At 41.6% G+C, this 15,051-nt stretch overlaps 1 protein-coding gene across 6 annotated transcripts in view; it reads right to left on the bottom strand.

The window, feature by feature from the left end:
• actn1 (actinin, alpha 1) overlaps positions 1-15,051 on the bottom strand; it is a 260,652-nt gene that overhangs the window by 54,645 nt on the left and 190,956 nt on the right. For 3 of the 6 annotated variants that reach the window (XM_063051909.1, XM_063051926.1, XM_063051944.1), the window contains exons 8-9: positions 13,680-13,765; positions 4,204-4,296 (exon numbers count right to left, since the gene is read on the bottom strand). In XM_063051909.1, the coding sequence (XP_062907979.1) occupies positions 4,204-4,296; positions 13,680-13,765 (179 nt within the window). Of the gene's footprint in view, positions 1-4,203; positions 4,297-13,679; positions 13,766-13,970; positions 14,057-15,051 lie in introns of all 6 variants that reach the window. The other 3 variants (XM_063051901.1, XM_063051935.1, XM_063051918.1) reach the window with 1 other exon arrangement.

Here is a 15,051-nt window from a genome sequence, read left to right as displayed (position 1 = left end):
TGACAGTGGGAAAGCGTGTATGGAACTGGAGGAAATAGCAGAGGTACTTAATAAATACTTTACTTCAGTATTCACTATGGAAAAGGATCTTGGTGCTTGTAGTGATGACTTTCAGCAGACTGAAAAGCTTGAACATGTAGATATTAAGAAAGAGGATGTGCTGCAGCTTTTGGAAAGCATCCAGGACCGGATAAGATGTACCCCAGGCTACCGTGGGAGGCGAGGGAAGAGATTGTTGAGCCTCTGGCGATGATCTTTGCATCATCAATAGGGACGGGAGAGGTTCTGGAGGATTGAAGGGTTGCGGATGTTGTTCCTCTATTCAAGAAAGGGAGTAGAGATAGCCCAGGAAATTATAGACCAGTGAGTCTTACCTCAGTGGTTGGTAAGTTGATGGAGAAGATCCTGAGAGGCAGGATTTATGAACATTTGGAGAGGTATAATATGATTAGGAGTAGTCAGCATGGCTTTGTGAAAGGCAGGTTGTGCCTTACGAGCCTGATTGAATTTTTTGAGGATGTGACTAAATACATTGATGAAGGAAGAGCAGTAGATGTAGTGTATATGGATTTCAGCAAGGCATTTGATAAGGTACCCCATGCAAGACTTATTGAGAAAGTAAAGAGACATGGGATCCTAGGGGACATTGCTTTGTGGATCCAGAACTGGCTTGCCCACAGAAGGCAAACAGTGGTTGTAGACGGGTCATATTCTGCATGGAGGTCGATCACCAGCGGGGTGCCTCAGGGATCTGTTCTGGGACCCTTACTCTTTGTGATTTTTATAAATGACCAGGATGAGGAAGTGGAGGGATGGGTTAGTAAGTTTGCTGATGACACAAAGGTTGGAGGTGTTGTGGATAGTGTGGATGGCTGTCAGAGGTTACAGCGGGACATTGATAGGATGCAAATCTGGGCTGAGAAGTGACGGATGGAGTTCAACCCAGATAAGTGTGAAGTGGTTCATTTTGATAGGTCAAATATGATGGCAGAATATAGATTTAATGGTAAGACTCCTGGCAATGTGGAGGATCAGAGGGATCTTGGGGTCCGAGCCCATAGGACACTCAAAGCAGCTGTGCAGGTTGACTCTGTGGTTAGGAAGGCATACGGTACATTGGCCTTCATCAGTTGCGGAATTGAATTTAGGAGCTGAGAGGTAATGTTGCAGCTATATAGGACCCTGGTCAGACCCCACTTGGAGTACCGTGCTCAGTTCTGGTCGCCTTACTACAGGAAGGATGTGGAAGCCACAGAAAGGGTGCAGAGGAGATTTACAAGGATGCTGCCTGGATTGGGGGAGCATGTCTTATGAGAATAGGTTGAGTGAACTTGGCCTTTTCTCCTTGGAGTGACGGAGGATGAGAGGTGACCTGATAGAGGTGTATAAGATGATGAGAGGCATTGATCATGTGGATAGTCAAAGGCTTTTTCCCAGGGCTGAAATGGTTGCCACAAGAGGACACAGGATTAAGGTGCTGGGGAGTAGGTACAGAGGAGATGTCAGGGGTAAGTTTTTTACTCAGAGAGTGGTGAGTGCGTGGAATGGGCTGCTGGCAACGATGGTGGAGGCGGATACGATAGGGTCTTTTAAGAAACATTTAGATAGGTACATGGAGCTTAAAAAAATAGAAGGCTGTGGGTAAGGCTAGTAATTTCTAAGGTAAGGACATGTTCGGCACAACTATGTGGGCCGAAGTGCTGTAGGTTTTCTATGTCTCTAACATTATACTATCTTATGTAAGCATGCACCTCACACTTTATGTCAACCTGTCGACCTTCGGACCATACCACTCAGGGACCTGTGCTAATATTATTCTGTGACTGTGTGCTGGATCGTAACTATATGTTCTGTGTGTGATGATATGTACTGTGCTTTGCACCCTGGCTCTACAGGAACAATGTTTCGATTAGCTGTATACGGGTGTATGGTTGCATGACCATAAAACTGAACTTGAACTTGAACTCACAACAGCAGGAACCTGCCCTTAACTTTAGTAAATCCAACAGGAATTGTCATAATGGGGTGTTTTGTTCCAGAGTGGTGCAACTGTGTGAATGGTCAGATATAAAGGAACAAAATTAGACGTGACAAAATCTACAGGGTCAAACTTCACGCTGGGCTCATATCTTCTGCAGTATAGATAACTCCACCTGATCGCTATTTAACATTGAATGTCCTATCCACCAGCCCTCTCCCAACACAAACAAACAAACAAACAAACACACACACACACGTTGATCAAACTCAGCTGGCAATTAGCAAGCAAGTTTGGCCGACTCTAGACACTGGCACACTGTGTCTAGGTCCTAACTTCATTATCAGTATCCCCCTTTGTGAAAGCCCAGTGCTCAAGTAGCACTGAGACTCAGGAAAGTTGATCTGTAAAGTTGATCTGTCCAATACAAATGGACTGAGGCCCAGGTCAACAATGCAGAAATGGCACAGGCATTGATAATGCCTGTTCATTTCTGTGTCTTCCACTAACTGCCACCTCGTTACTTCAGCCTATAACATATCAATACTAAAACTTGGGGAAAGTCCTGCCAGCTCTTGGGAGTGTTTGCTGGGATTTGCTACAATGCGAGAATTAAACTGGACCCCCCAGGGGGGCTCGTAACCAGGGAGATGGGAAAGTGACTGACAAAAGCTGAATGTCATAACCTCTCCTCTCCTTCACCTTTTCACACACATTTCTCTTCTCACCACCCACCTATCTGTGCAACTTAAAATGAGCTCATCCCAAACCTTTCTCAAGGTTGGATGGAAAGCCACTGACCTAAAACCTAAACCGTATTTCCACATGTTCTGCCTAACTGCCTGAGCAGTAAGTGTCTTATTTCTGAAAGTAAACCAGCTGGGTAATGGGAAGAGCGAAGCAGAGGGCTTTTGGAAGAAGGTGCTGGGATCTGGTGAAACAAGACCTTGCTTGATTGTTACCTAGGATCAGTGAGCAATGTCCTTTTGGCTTTCATGGTGGGAAAATGGGGTATTACATCTGGATAAAGGACAGGCTTGTTTCCAACACTCACTTGCATTTCCAGAATGCAATGTAGATACCTTCTGAACTTAAGTATATCTAATTCGATGTGCTCAGCCTTGTTCTTAATGCTAGAGAGAGTTTTGTGTAATATTTGGAATGGTTTCGATTTCATTCATATTTCTTTATGACCTAAGAGGCCATTTAGCCCATTGTGCAATTCCATTCTCCCACTAATATTTCCCTGTAATCTACTCTCCCCATGTTTCCATAAACCTCAGTTTCTGCTTCTCACCTATATTCTTGGGGCAATTTACAGTGTCCAATTAACCTACCAATGAACAGGCCTTTGGGATATGTGTGTGTGCATGTGTGTGTGCGCATGCGCATATGGTGAACCCAGTGGAAACCCATGAGGTCATAAGAGCAGCGTACAAACTTCACACAAACAGCACCAGAGAACAGGACCAAACCTGGTTACTGGAACTGTGAGGCAGCAGTTCTACAACCCCTGCTGCTGTGTTACTTTTCCTGTGTCCTGTCACAGCTCCTCCCTATAGCTCAGCGCTACAATACTGAAGATTCATCTTAAACTGCAGCCACCCTCTGTGGGTCACCTACGATAGTTCAGCTTTTGTAGGGAAGTGGAGTTGCTAACCCTTTCTGAGAGAAAATCTTTGGCAAATAACTTTTCCAGCAATCCTTTACACCTGCTTTTCAGAGAAATTCAATTCAAGTATTCCCATTATTAAAAATATAATTAAATAGCCCCTGGGCAAGGAAGGGTCACCAAAACTGAACAGGCAGATGGGTAAAAAGTGGTCTTCTAAAGTGCTATTAAAATCTATCGTGTTTGAAGGCTACAAACACAGTTCTTGTAATCCAGGTGGACAAGATGGACTTTCCAAGGTAAAGGCACCAACCTGGAATGACGCCAGTAGAAAAACCTGAAAATTAAGAATTAATTTCTATGCTTTTGCTAACAGATCGATTATTGTATGTTAGGAATGATTATTTACAGTTTAATTACACTGGCTCACACTAGAAGGGGTTGTGTCATTTGACCATTCAATAAGGAAGAATTCAATACTAGTGCCTGTTGTGGACGGAACATGGCTCACTTGTGGATTAATTTCAGGACCCATTTCGGTTTCAGGGAGACAAACATTTCTACAGCTCTAAAAGTACTGGTCAGTCAACCACAGAAACATCTTTGTGCATACATCACTAGCCAGCTTCTCATAATCCTCCATCAGTTGCTCGTTCTCCTGGTTAACAGCCAGAACTTTGCAGATCCGATTGGCCGCCGTCTCCGCCTGCAGAGAGGAAAACAAAAATCAATCTTGGTTTGCAGAAGGACATAATATTCACATTTCTATCAAATCTCATCAAAATACATACCATCAGGGATCTCCCTCATATCTGGCTTGGTTCTCATGCACAGGACACCATTAAACGAAGAGCGCCATAATGGTATTTTTTTTTTGAAAATTGTTAAGCAGCATAATGAGTTGGTTAAGCTTGTTGAAGCTAATTCTAATCTCGTATCATCCTTGTGCTCTCATCCAACCAGAAAGTAAATTAGTTTGAACTTCAACCATGAGGTTCAATCCATGCATAACCGGCTAAATGTAGCTGAAATTTCAACTCTAACTTCCCCAAAAATAACCAAACCAGCACCAGGGCTGCACAAGTCTAATTCCATTATGGCCTGACTCAGTTCATCTGCATCTAAAACTCTCCTCCATGTTCTTAAGCCTGGAGTTTTCTAATATACTTCTGGCTGACCTTTTCCCTTCCATTTTCCATCAAACCAAAACCGCTCTGCCAAATTGTTTCTCTCTCTGACCTAATTGAAAGCACAATGTGCCTCCTTCATGGTGAACCACATCACTTTATAGGCAGGCAACACCTTGATTTTACGAACAGGTCCCCCTGTGCGCTTCTGATTCTGTCCACTGCTGGCGGCTGTTCTTTCAGTTGAAGTTTCAAATTATGCAGCTTAATTATGCACAGCATCCCTCTCTCTCCCACCAGCCTCTCACTTTCTCTGTAAAAACCTCCTTCAGACATCTTTGGCCATATGCCCAAGCATCTTATGCAACTCACTGTCAAATTTTATTTATCATTGCATCTTTTAAATATCTTGGGACATTTTATGATGTTTAACCTCTGCTTTAAATATTCTCAATGACTTGGCCAACGCAACTGTTTGTGGAAATGAATTCCACAGATTCACCACCCGCTGGCTAAAGAAATTCCTCCTCAGCTCTTTTCTAAATGGACGCCCCTTTATTCTAAGGCTGTGCCCTCTAGTCCTAGACTCACCCACTATAGGAAACATCCTCTCAACACCCACTCTACCTAAGCCTTTCAATATATGATAGGTTTTAATGAGATCTTCCTTCCTAAATTCCAATGCATACAGCCCCAATGCCATCAAGCACTCCCTATACATTAACCCTTTCATTTCTGGATTCATTCTCCTGAATCTCCTCTGGACCCTCTCCAATGTCAGCACAACTTTTCTTAGATAAGGAGCCCAAAACTGCTCACAATACTCTGTGCAGTGTGGTCAATGCCTTATAAAGCCTCAGCATTACATTCTGGTCCTCTTAAAATCAATGCTAACACTGCATTTGACTTCCTTATTATCAACTCAACTTGCAAATTAACCTTTAGGGAATCCTGCACAATGTCTTCCAAGTTCCTTTGCACTTGGGATTTTTGAATTTTCTCCCTGTTTAGAAAATACTTTTTGCCTTCATTCCTTCTGCCAAAATGCACGGCCATACACTTCCCAACACTGTATTCTATCTGCCACTTCTTTGCCCATTCTCCCAATCTGTCAAAGTTCTTCTGCAGACTCCTTGTTTCCTCAACACTACTTGCCCCTCCACCTATCTTCATATCATATGCAAACTTGGCCACATCACCATCAATCCCATCATCAAATCATTGACAGACTTCGCGAAAAGAAATGACCCCAACACTGACCCTTGCAGAACACCACTAGCCAACCAGAAAAGGCTTCTTTTCTACCCACTATCTGCCTGCTGCCGGTCAGCCATCTTTCCTGTAATACCATGGGCTCTGATAATGTTTAGCAGCCTCATGTGTGACACCTTGTCAAAGATCCAGGTAACCAATATCCACTGACTCTCCTTTGTCTATCCTGCCTGTTATTTCCTGAAAGAATTCCAACAGATTTGGCAGCCAAGTTTTTCCCTTAACGAAACCACATTGACTTTGGCCTGTTTATCATGTGCCTCCAAATATCCCTCAACCTCAACCTCAACCTCAATAATGGACTCCAACATCTTCCCAACCACTAAAGTCAGACTAACTATTCTATAATTTCCTTCCTTCTGCCTCCCTCCCTTCTTAAAGAGTGGAGATCCTTGTTAATTGCATTGGATTGCATTATCATTGGTTGTCAAACTCACCAAGGAAAATGATTATTGTGCCAGATGAATGGTTTTCACTGACTCACTTTCTGTATGAGGTGGTGTCACTAGTAAGGTTATCATTTATTGCTGAATTGAAGAGGTCATGGTGAAGCTATTCCACAGTGCTGTAAAGGAGGGAGTTCCCAAACTTAAATCCAGCAATGATGAAGTAATGGTGATATAGTTCCATGCTGGGAACGATGTGGCATTGGGGTGTTCGGATATACTCCTAACTTTGTCCTTCACAGTGGTGGAGATACAGGCTTGGCAAATGCTGTCAGAGCAGCCTAGTTGAGTAACTGCAGTGCATCTTGCAGACGGCACACACTGCAGCCACTTAATGCTGATGGTAGAAGGAACAAATGCTTAGGATGGTTGATATCAATCAAGCAAGAGGTTTTGTCCTGCATGGCGATGACCTTCTCAAGTACTATTGGAGCTCCACACATCCAGGCAAGCGGAAAGCATTCGCTCATTTCAGGCCTGTGGCTGGTAAATAGTGGAAAGAGCTTATGGTGAGAGGAGGTGCATCACTCACTGTTGAAGATCCTGCTACTGTAGCCACAGTATTTGTGTAACTGAAGTGTTACTTGTTAATGGTATCTACACTGTTATGGGCAGTGTAGATCTCATCATTGATAATGCTATTGAATAGCAAGGGTCTACTTGTGTTCAAGATAGTCATAGTCTGGCAATTATTAAGTGCCACAATTCTTTTAGCAATGACACGTAATACTTGAAATAATACTTCGGGGGGGGGGGTAATTATTTGTCTTCAGTTAATTATTTTTCTGTTTGATAAAGACCCCCTAGAACTGTAATGCAAAAATATCTCTAGAATTTAACATTGTTTGTCTACAGTAAATCTTTCTGTACATTTATATGCTTTGGGGAAGAAAAGGGAAAAATTGTGTCTCCTGCAGGGAATTGTGCAATTCTCTCACATGGTGGTTCCTTTTATGTTCTCTTTCAATCAAATCCAGCCAAATACTCAATTAATGCAACCACAAAATGGCAAGAGATGGTGGAACTTCTACTCAATAGTAAAATAGCTTCCTTTATATCATATTCTTGGCTGCCATTTCAAGATCTAGACTCTTCATTTAGAATGGTCACTATGCAGATTTACAACTGACCGTTTAAAAGATTCACATGTACAGTCAATTCAAAACAAAAAATAAGCTGATTCTGTCTGTAGAAACTAGAATTTGCCAGAGTACTTTGTGATGACCAGTCCCTGGGCCCAATTTAAACAGCTCTGAAGCAGGTCTAAGCAGAAAACTCACAATTTTGTGATGAAATTTAACCTCTTGGCTCTCACCACGCAATCATTCTCATTCCTCAACCTCCCAACACACAATGACTTTCACCTTCTATTCAGTTGCCCAGCAACCAAATAGTAATCACCAGCTGATTCTGGGAAATGCTAATATTAGTCTCAGAATGTTTTCGTAATATTGTTTCCAGATACATTAGCCAAAACTCAGATATTGCACCCTTATAAATCACTAATTTGATTTTTGCAATTAAATTACCCTCAATTTTGAAGTGTGGATGAAGAAGCAGGAATTGTATGCTTGGTCACTCCAGGTAGCTTTGAAAGGGACCAAATTCAGCGTTGTGGTTCCCAGCGAAGGAATGTTTCTCACACATCTGGTGATATCAGCCAATCTCACGGTGGGAGCTCTTCTCATTTCTAACGTCAGCTCCAGGCCAGTTAGCAAGGCCCTTAAGATGCCGCTACAATCTTAAACCCAACTTTTTGCCTTAACTACTGAGTGGAAATTTGATCATTTCCACATTGCACCAGTCATTCGTCAATAAGGCATTCACAGTTGTGGGCTGCAGGATTGGGCACAGCAGGTAGATATGCTGGAACTCTCTTCTTCAAAAACAGACCTAACCCAACCTAAAAAAATAACTTTTTGTGAAAGGTTCCCATCGTTGTCATCAGTTATCTGCGACCACTACTCAAAGACAACCAGATTTGGGGTGAAGTGTTTTCAAAGCAGTTGGAGCCCTTCCCCTCCATCTCTTTTTTGGGGGAAAGGGGAAGGGGGAGTGATAAAAGAGCACTCAGCCCCATTTCACATCCAGAAGAAATGAGGCTTTAAACTTCCCGGAGAGGGCTGAAATGTAACCTAATTCTCAGCCAAAGGAATCTCTTTGTAAAGTCACCTACTTCACTACCAATTTGGAACAGTGGTGGGGCAGAGGAGTCAACGAGGCCTCTTAGAATCTCCATATTAAGGTATATTTAGTAATAATTTTGTTCGCATCAGCACTGGAAGAGGTTTTCCCAGTGTTGCTTCAATCAAGTCAATACTTGCTGGCTTTTCAAATGGGCCATTAGTAAAACCAGGAGGACAATACAAAGTATTGGGTTGTGGGGATGGTGGAATGAGAGGCTGTGCAGGTATTGGCAGCTAAATATAGCAATTTGGATTAATGTAGTCTGCTCTGGAGTCTGGACCTCAAACAAACAACTCAGTCATGTCCACATGAACCAGAAGCAGGATCTGGAGATTTGCATCACTAAGGCACTTGGATGATTCCAGAAGAAGCTCCAGAAAGATAATTTTGGAGAAAACAAAGCCTGGATATATAAACTCAGGGAATATACTGTGTGATTGGCAATCGTTTGGCAAGCAAGAAGCATTAATCCTCCTTAACCACATTTTATTTGAACTGGGAGATCACCAAGCATATGAATTAACTGCACTTGCATCTAGGTTTAACTAGGGGGCACCAACACATAGTGGTGAGGGTCAGAATCATTAAGAGAAGCCACCTTCAAAGAGTGTGGTGCTTGAAGAGCATACCTTTGAGGAGACGATGTGCTAAGTGGAGGCGAAGTGATGTCAGATTGCTAGGGTACACCTAGATGGTGGGGATAACATTAACAAATACAAATAATGGCAACCAGAATTGACACAAAGGATTGCTTATTCAATTTCCAAAGGCACCAATAATTTTTGGCTGCTTTTTTTTTGAACAGGAAAGCCATGCTTAGGGAAATGTATGTTAGGAACTATTTAATTTGATGTTAACCACCACTGAGATTTCCCTAGCTTTTGAAGACAAATGGTATATCTCGTCATCTTCCACACAACTTATAAACCATTTGGATTTCAACCAAGAGAATGAAAATTTCAAAAAGCCCATTGAGGTTGTCTGTGGAGTGACACACAGTGTATTGACGCTGACAGCTCCCATTGACTGTTTACCATGGCATTTCTCACACAGGTCAGAGGAGCTCTCATGACAGCTTGTCAACAAAACAAAACGTTCCATTGAAACTTGCCAACGTGTGTTTGTGCAGAAAATCGTTCCGCGAACATCACTGCATTTGAGAACCCGTTTATGGCACAGGCGCAAATGAAAACTGGCCCATTGTGTGCTTGTGGCTACTGACATCCAAAGTTCACTCAGCAATTTTTTCTTAAAGCTTCAGGCGTACGTTGAGTAGTTATGATGAATTAGCACGCGTGCTCAGAATACGACTGTGGAAAAGTAAAACTCCAATAACCTGGCATGCTCAGGACTTTAGTGGTGCCATACTAGCAGATTCTCTAGACTGGAGGTTATTTCTATTAGTGCCCTTACACTCTGTTAGGAATCACAGAGAATGGTAATAACTCTTCCAGAGCAAATTGAAAGGGACAGCAGGAACCCGCACACTGGTAAGTGTATAAGAAGGTTGGGGAAAGGAGCAATGTTCTATTCAAGAGAGCAGGGTCCCAGTGTGTTTGTAGAAGTATGGAAACCAGGGGCCCAGTGGGTGGAAGGTCAGTATAGGGACTGGGTCCTGGATGAGTGGAAAAAGTGCAGGGACCAGGACTGGGGTGAATGGGAATGAAGTGCATTAACTAATACCTGGTGAGCCAGATGCCGATTGGTTGGAATTTCTAAAGAGTCATATGGTAGGCTATTGGAGTTTTACTGTATTCACATACTTCACGGTAGCAACATTCTTTAAATGTATGCAATGCTTGAGATTAATATGCTGGTAACCTCTCAGCTTGCTCAGTCGAGGGCCAGCAGTGCAAATGCTAACAAGCTGAACTGTGAAAATAGCCTCATCTCAGGAAAGCAAGTCTCACACAGTGTGTTATGGAGAAAGAGTACTTGGCACTGCGATGATTAGTCTGGCCGATGAAAGGTTAGTTTGAAGGACCCTTCAAAGTATTAGATATATTTACTTGAGAGTGGCATTGCAACAGTGAGGAGAGAAACTCTTACATGGAGTTAGAACAGAAGGCTCCATCAGATGCACCTCAGCCACTGATGTGCAGGCTGGCAAACGTAGGGGAAGTGCAAGATAAGTGGAAAATCACATGCACTGTCTGAAGAATGAATCACTGCATCAACTTCCAAACACAAGTCATTAAGTGCAAAAGGAAAAGCTCGAACCATATCAGGGTCTGTACCTGCAGAGCATAAGGGACAGGATTGGAGAAGAAAGCTGATCATGAGGCCTGCAATGCTATTATCTGAACAGAAAATGAGCAATGAGAAGAGGGTTCAGAGGAATGGAACACAGATGTTTATATTTGCACAAATTCTGTAAACTGTAGGAAAATTGTTAGCTTAGCAGCATCTGCTTCTTTTTGGTACAATGTGCAGATGCAGGAAAATCACATTTGTGGGCGTTGGACAAAGTGACCTTGGGAACATGCCATTCAAAAGGAACACAGAAATCAAGTTTTATAAACTATCTTGCACGTTACCCAATTGTTCATTTAGAATTTCGGATAAACCTCTCACTTAACATGAACAAATGGAACAGTTTATTGCTTTCCTGTCATTTCCTAAGTTACCTGCTCCCAAACTCAACTACTGTATGTAATCATACACACAGTGAGTTTATTCCATTTGCCCGGGAAATCAGAGAGGAATAAACATGTCTGATTCTGTTGATTGCTACCCGTTCTCCCACAAATTGGATATATATGTTAGCTTCCCATCTTTCTGATCAAGAAATAGAGAGGGAAAATGACCATATAGTCAACTTAAATAAAATCTGGAAATTAAGAAGTTATTACAAATATGTGAGAAGTATAGTTATATTCATGTAACCTTAGTCATCCTGATCATTTTAATAAGTTTCTCCAATGTTTGCCCTCAAGCATGAAGAATCTACACTAAAAAATACATAAAAATTACAACGTACAGTGGCTTAATGCAAGCACATGTGACTCACAAGCTAGACACGACTCAAGGGAAGTATTTGTAAAAAAAAGTTATACATCATCTATAAACTGGGTATTTTAAACCCTAGTTATGTTATTCCACAGCTCCCATTAGAATTGTATACTTTTTCAAGCAAAATGAGTTATATAACAATGAACTGCTGTGCCTTGGAATAACATTATCAAGATGAAAAAACCAAGAAGTGGATAGAATACTTTGCCACAATTAACATTATTAAGAATCTGTAATAAATTAATCCAGATAAGAATCAATGAAACATATTCTCCACAACAATTAATTGCAGATTATATTGTTCTGAGGATCAGCCAAGCCAGGGAAAGTGAAACAAAAGGTATTAGCACAAAGGAAGACAGATAATAGTCTACAAAAGTGAAAGACACACCAGTTAAAGGAACGATTTAGGGAGATGTTAAATTTAGATTTCAACACGGGAGAATGACTGAGGTCGGAAAATAAATTATTGCTGGCTTATGGTGGACCCCTGAATGTTGAAGTCCAGGTTTAAATGTAGCAGGCAATGGAGATGGTGAAAAGGAAGTGCCACAAAAGCAATTAAAAGAGGAAAGAAAGAGAGCTGTTGGCCTAGAGGTTTGAATTTCCTCTTGATAAGTATTTCATTAGGCATTCAGAAGATGTCAAATGAGAAATGCCTTAAACATGCCAAACCATCACAATTTCAGCAAACTGCAGTTCAATTTGTTCAGCAGCACGAGTTGGGTTTTCCAATGTGCCAAGACTGAGGGTTTTGCAGACTCATATGGAAAAATGATTTACTTCACAGAATGCAAGGGAGGGTGGAGGCTAGGGAGGTTCATTACGTATTCAGCAACCAGCTATGGCACTGAAGCCTGGTGATCTTATTGCATTAAGGTTCTGAGAAGCTCCCTCAGGGTAGGGGTGCCAAAAGAATGTTCCCCTCATGGGAAATCTAGACTTGGACACCATCACTTCAGAGTAATGTGTTCTTCACTTAAGGATGAAGTTGTCTTTCCAGCTGTTTATTGTATCTTTGGAAATCTATCTCAGAGTCTGTAGAGGTCACATTATTGTATATAATTCAAGGGGTGTTAGATAGACTTTTGATCTATTAGGAAGTCAAGGGTTATGACAGAGCAGGAAAGTGGATCTGAGGTCAAGATTAGATCATCTATCATCGTATTGAATGGCAGAGCAGGCAGAAGGGTCATCTAGCCCACAATGACACCATTGGAGAATATCTTCATCTGGCAATCCTGTGGTATAACAGTAAAGGAGGACAACTCCGAAATGGGAAGATGTCCAATCATGGATCAGAGTATGTTCTAATCTACACAGTCTCAATTCAGCGAAGCTAATTGCTCCGTAAAACTCCTTGGGAAGAATAGAATCTTTGAGTTAAGTCGTCTTTGAAAAGGAAACCGCCCAGTGACTTATAGTCTTAATTACAGAGAATTTTCCATGGATATCAAACCAATGTGTTGCTAATAAAGACTACCGGGGTCTCTTCAAATATTAAGATTAGAGATTTGAAAAAAGGAAAGTTGAATAAAAGTGTCAGGACCAAATAGTTGCTGTAATCTTCAGGAATAAAGAACTCATAGATTCTCAAATTTATCAGGTTTACTTTCTTCTTTAAGTACTCCTCCGGTGGATGAGTGACAACACTCTCCATTGCGCACCGTACATAACGCGCGCATTAACCCTACCAAATTAAACTCAATGTGACAATGAGGATTGGAGGATGGAGACAAAACGCAACTCGGGCAAAGTGAATAACCTCTAATACTTTATAATATGGAAGAGCAGTGTAGAGAATTTGACTGCCCGATTGATCAGACTAAGTAACCACTTTCTCAAACGACATTGGAGATAAAAGTACTGTGTATGAACCATTAGGTTAAATCTCCAATCAATATCACTTAAAAGATTTTCGATAGCTGGACCACCATAAGCCAGACTTTAAAAAAAATGAAGATGCCGATATTGTCTATGTTGAAAGAGGAATAAGAAAATCTAAATCAAAGGGGAACTCTACAGGGGTGAGGTAGGTTTCTCACCTTCTGCGCACCTGAGAACGCATGGTAGTAACATGAAACATAGGTCATAATGGCCTTTTCATCCGGCCTAAGCGTGTTTACTAAATCTGTACAAGGAAGACAAGAAAAGATTAAGGAAGTAAAGGTAAGCCAAGACACAGTCAGCGAAGAACCACACTGTTCCCATCATGCAACACAGGAGATCATATCAAGAGTGGAAAGTTCACAAATAGCAGCTGCAGAACAGGGAAGAAAAATATATAATTAGCCAGAGAAGCAATTTCTGCTGGAAAATATGGATTCCTGGGATACCTTTTGGGCTCCTGAAAATGCATGGTAGAAGCTAGAGACATAAGTCATGATTGCCTTCTCATCCGGACGAGCTGTACCCACAATGTCTGTCAGGAAACACAGGAAAGGATTTAATTCTTTTTTAAACAACGTAATGCATTCATCCACTGAAAAACCATTTTTTGGGGGGGCGGGAGAACATGCAGATTTAGAGACATTAAACAAAAATGGGAACCATGGCAATGTAGGAATATTACTGTTTCAGAGAGTGGAAGATGAACCACAGTGAGATTTACTTAGATCTGACATGCCTGAAGACTTGTTTAATCTTCAAATAGAGCACAACAGCAGATTAGACTGGAGATCAAAAGTGCTGACAGCCAATTAATTCTGTTTTAGGCTACTCTACTGTACAATCCACTAATGTTGATGCCTGGTGAACAGAATTAGGAGTCATATTATAACAGACTTCTAAAGGAAGGAATACAATAATGTTAATGCATTGGTTACATGATCAACTTACACAAAGGCCAGGCCACATTGACAGAAGGTCAAGCTGTGGAAATTACACTAAAGGATAGATCAGTTAATAAAGCATTGGGACCGAGGTTATCAAGGAATACCCAAACCAGGGAAGAAAGTCAAAGTGGTAAAACATACTGTTTGAGGCAGTAAGATGTTTATCTTGGCATAACTTGTATCAAGAAATGGAAAAAAATTAAACTCTTTGCTACTGAATTTTAACCAAGTAGTGGAAATTGTGGAAACCCATCTGAGCACACAATCCAATTTCACTGCCTTCTATAACAGACAAGAGTTAGGTGCTTTTGTTTCTTCAAATGAACGCCTGAAAGCCACTCCCCATTACGAGTCCTTCCCTGCTTCTGAATGCCCAACTTAGAGGCATATGAGAGTTTGGGAGACTGGGGGTTGGATAACATCGGTGGTTGTGGGGTGTCTTCCGCTGTGTGGGAACTCCGTTCACAGCCACACTTCTGACTTGCAAACTGCTGGGTTATGAACAATCAACAGGAATGTAACCCTACAGTAACTTTGGTAGCAGATGTATCCAATAAATGATAGTGTCTAGGAATGGGCTTCA

This window comes from Mobula hypostoma, chromosome 1, assembly GCF_963921235.1.
Source record: "Mobula hypostoma chromosome 1, sMobHyp1.1, whole genome shotgun sequence".
NCBI classification, from domain to species: Eukaryota; Metazoa; Chordata; class Chondrichthyes; order Myliobatiformes; family Myliobatidae; genus Mobula; species Mobula hypostoma.
Note: the sequence above shows the minus strand (reverse complement) of the source record. Positions and strands in the feature narration are given on the sequence as shown.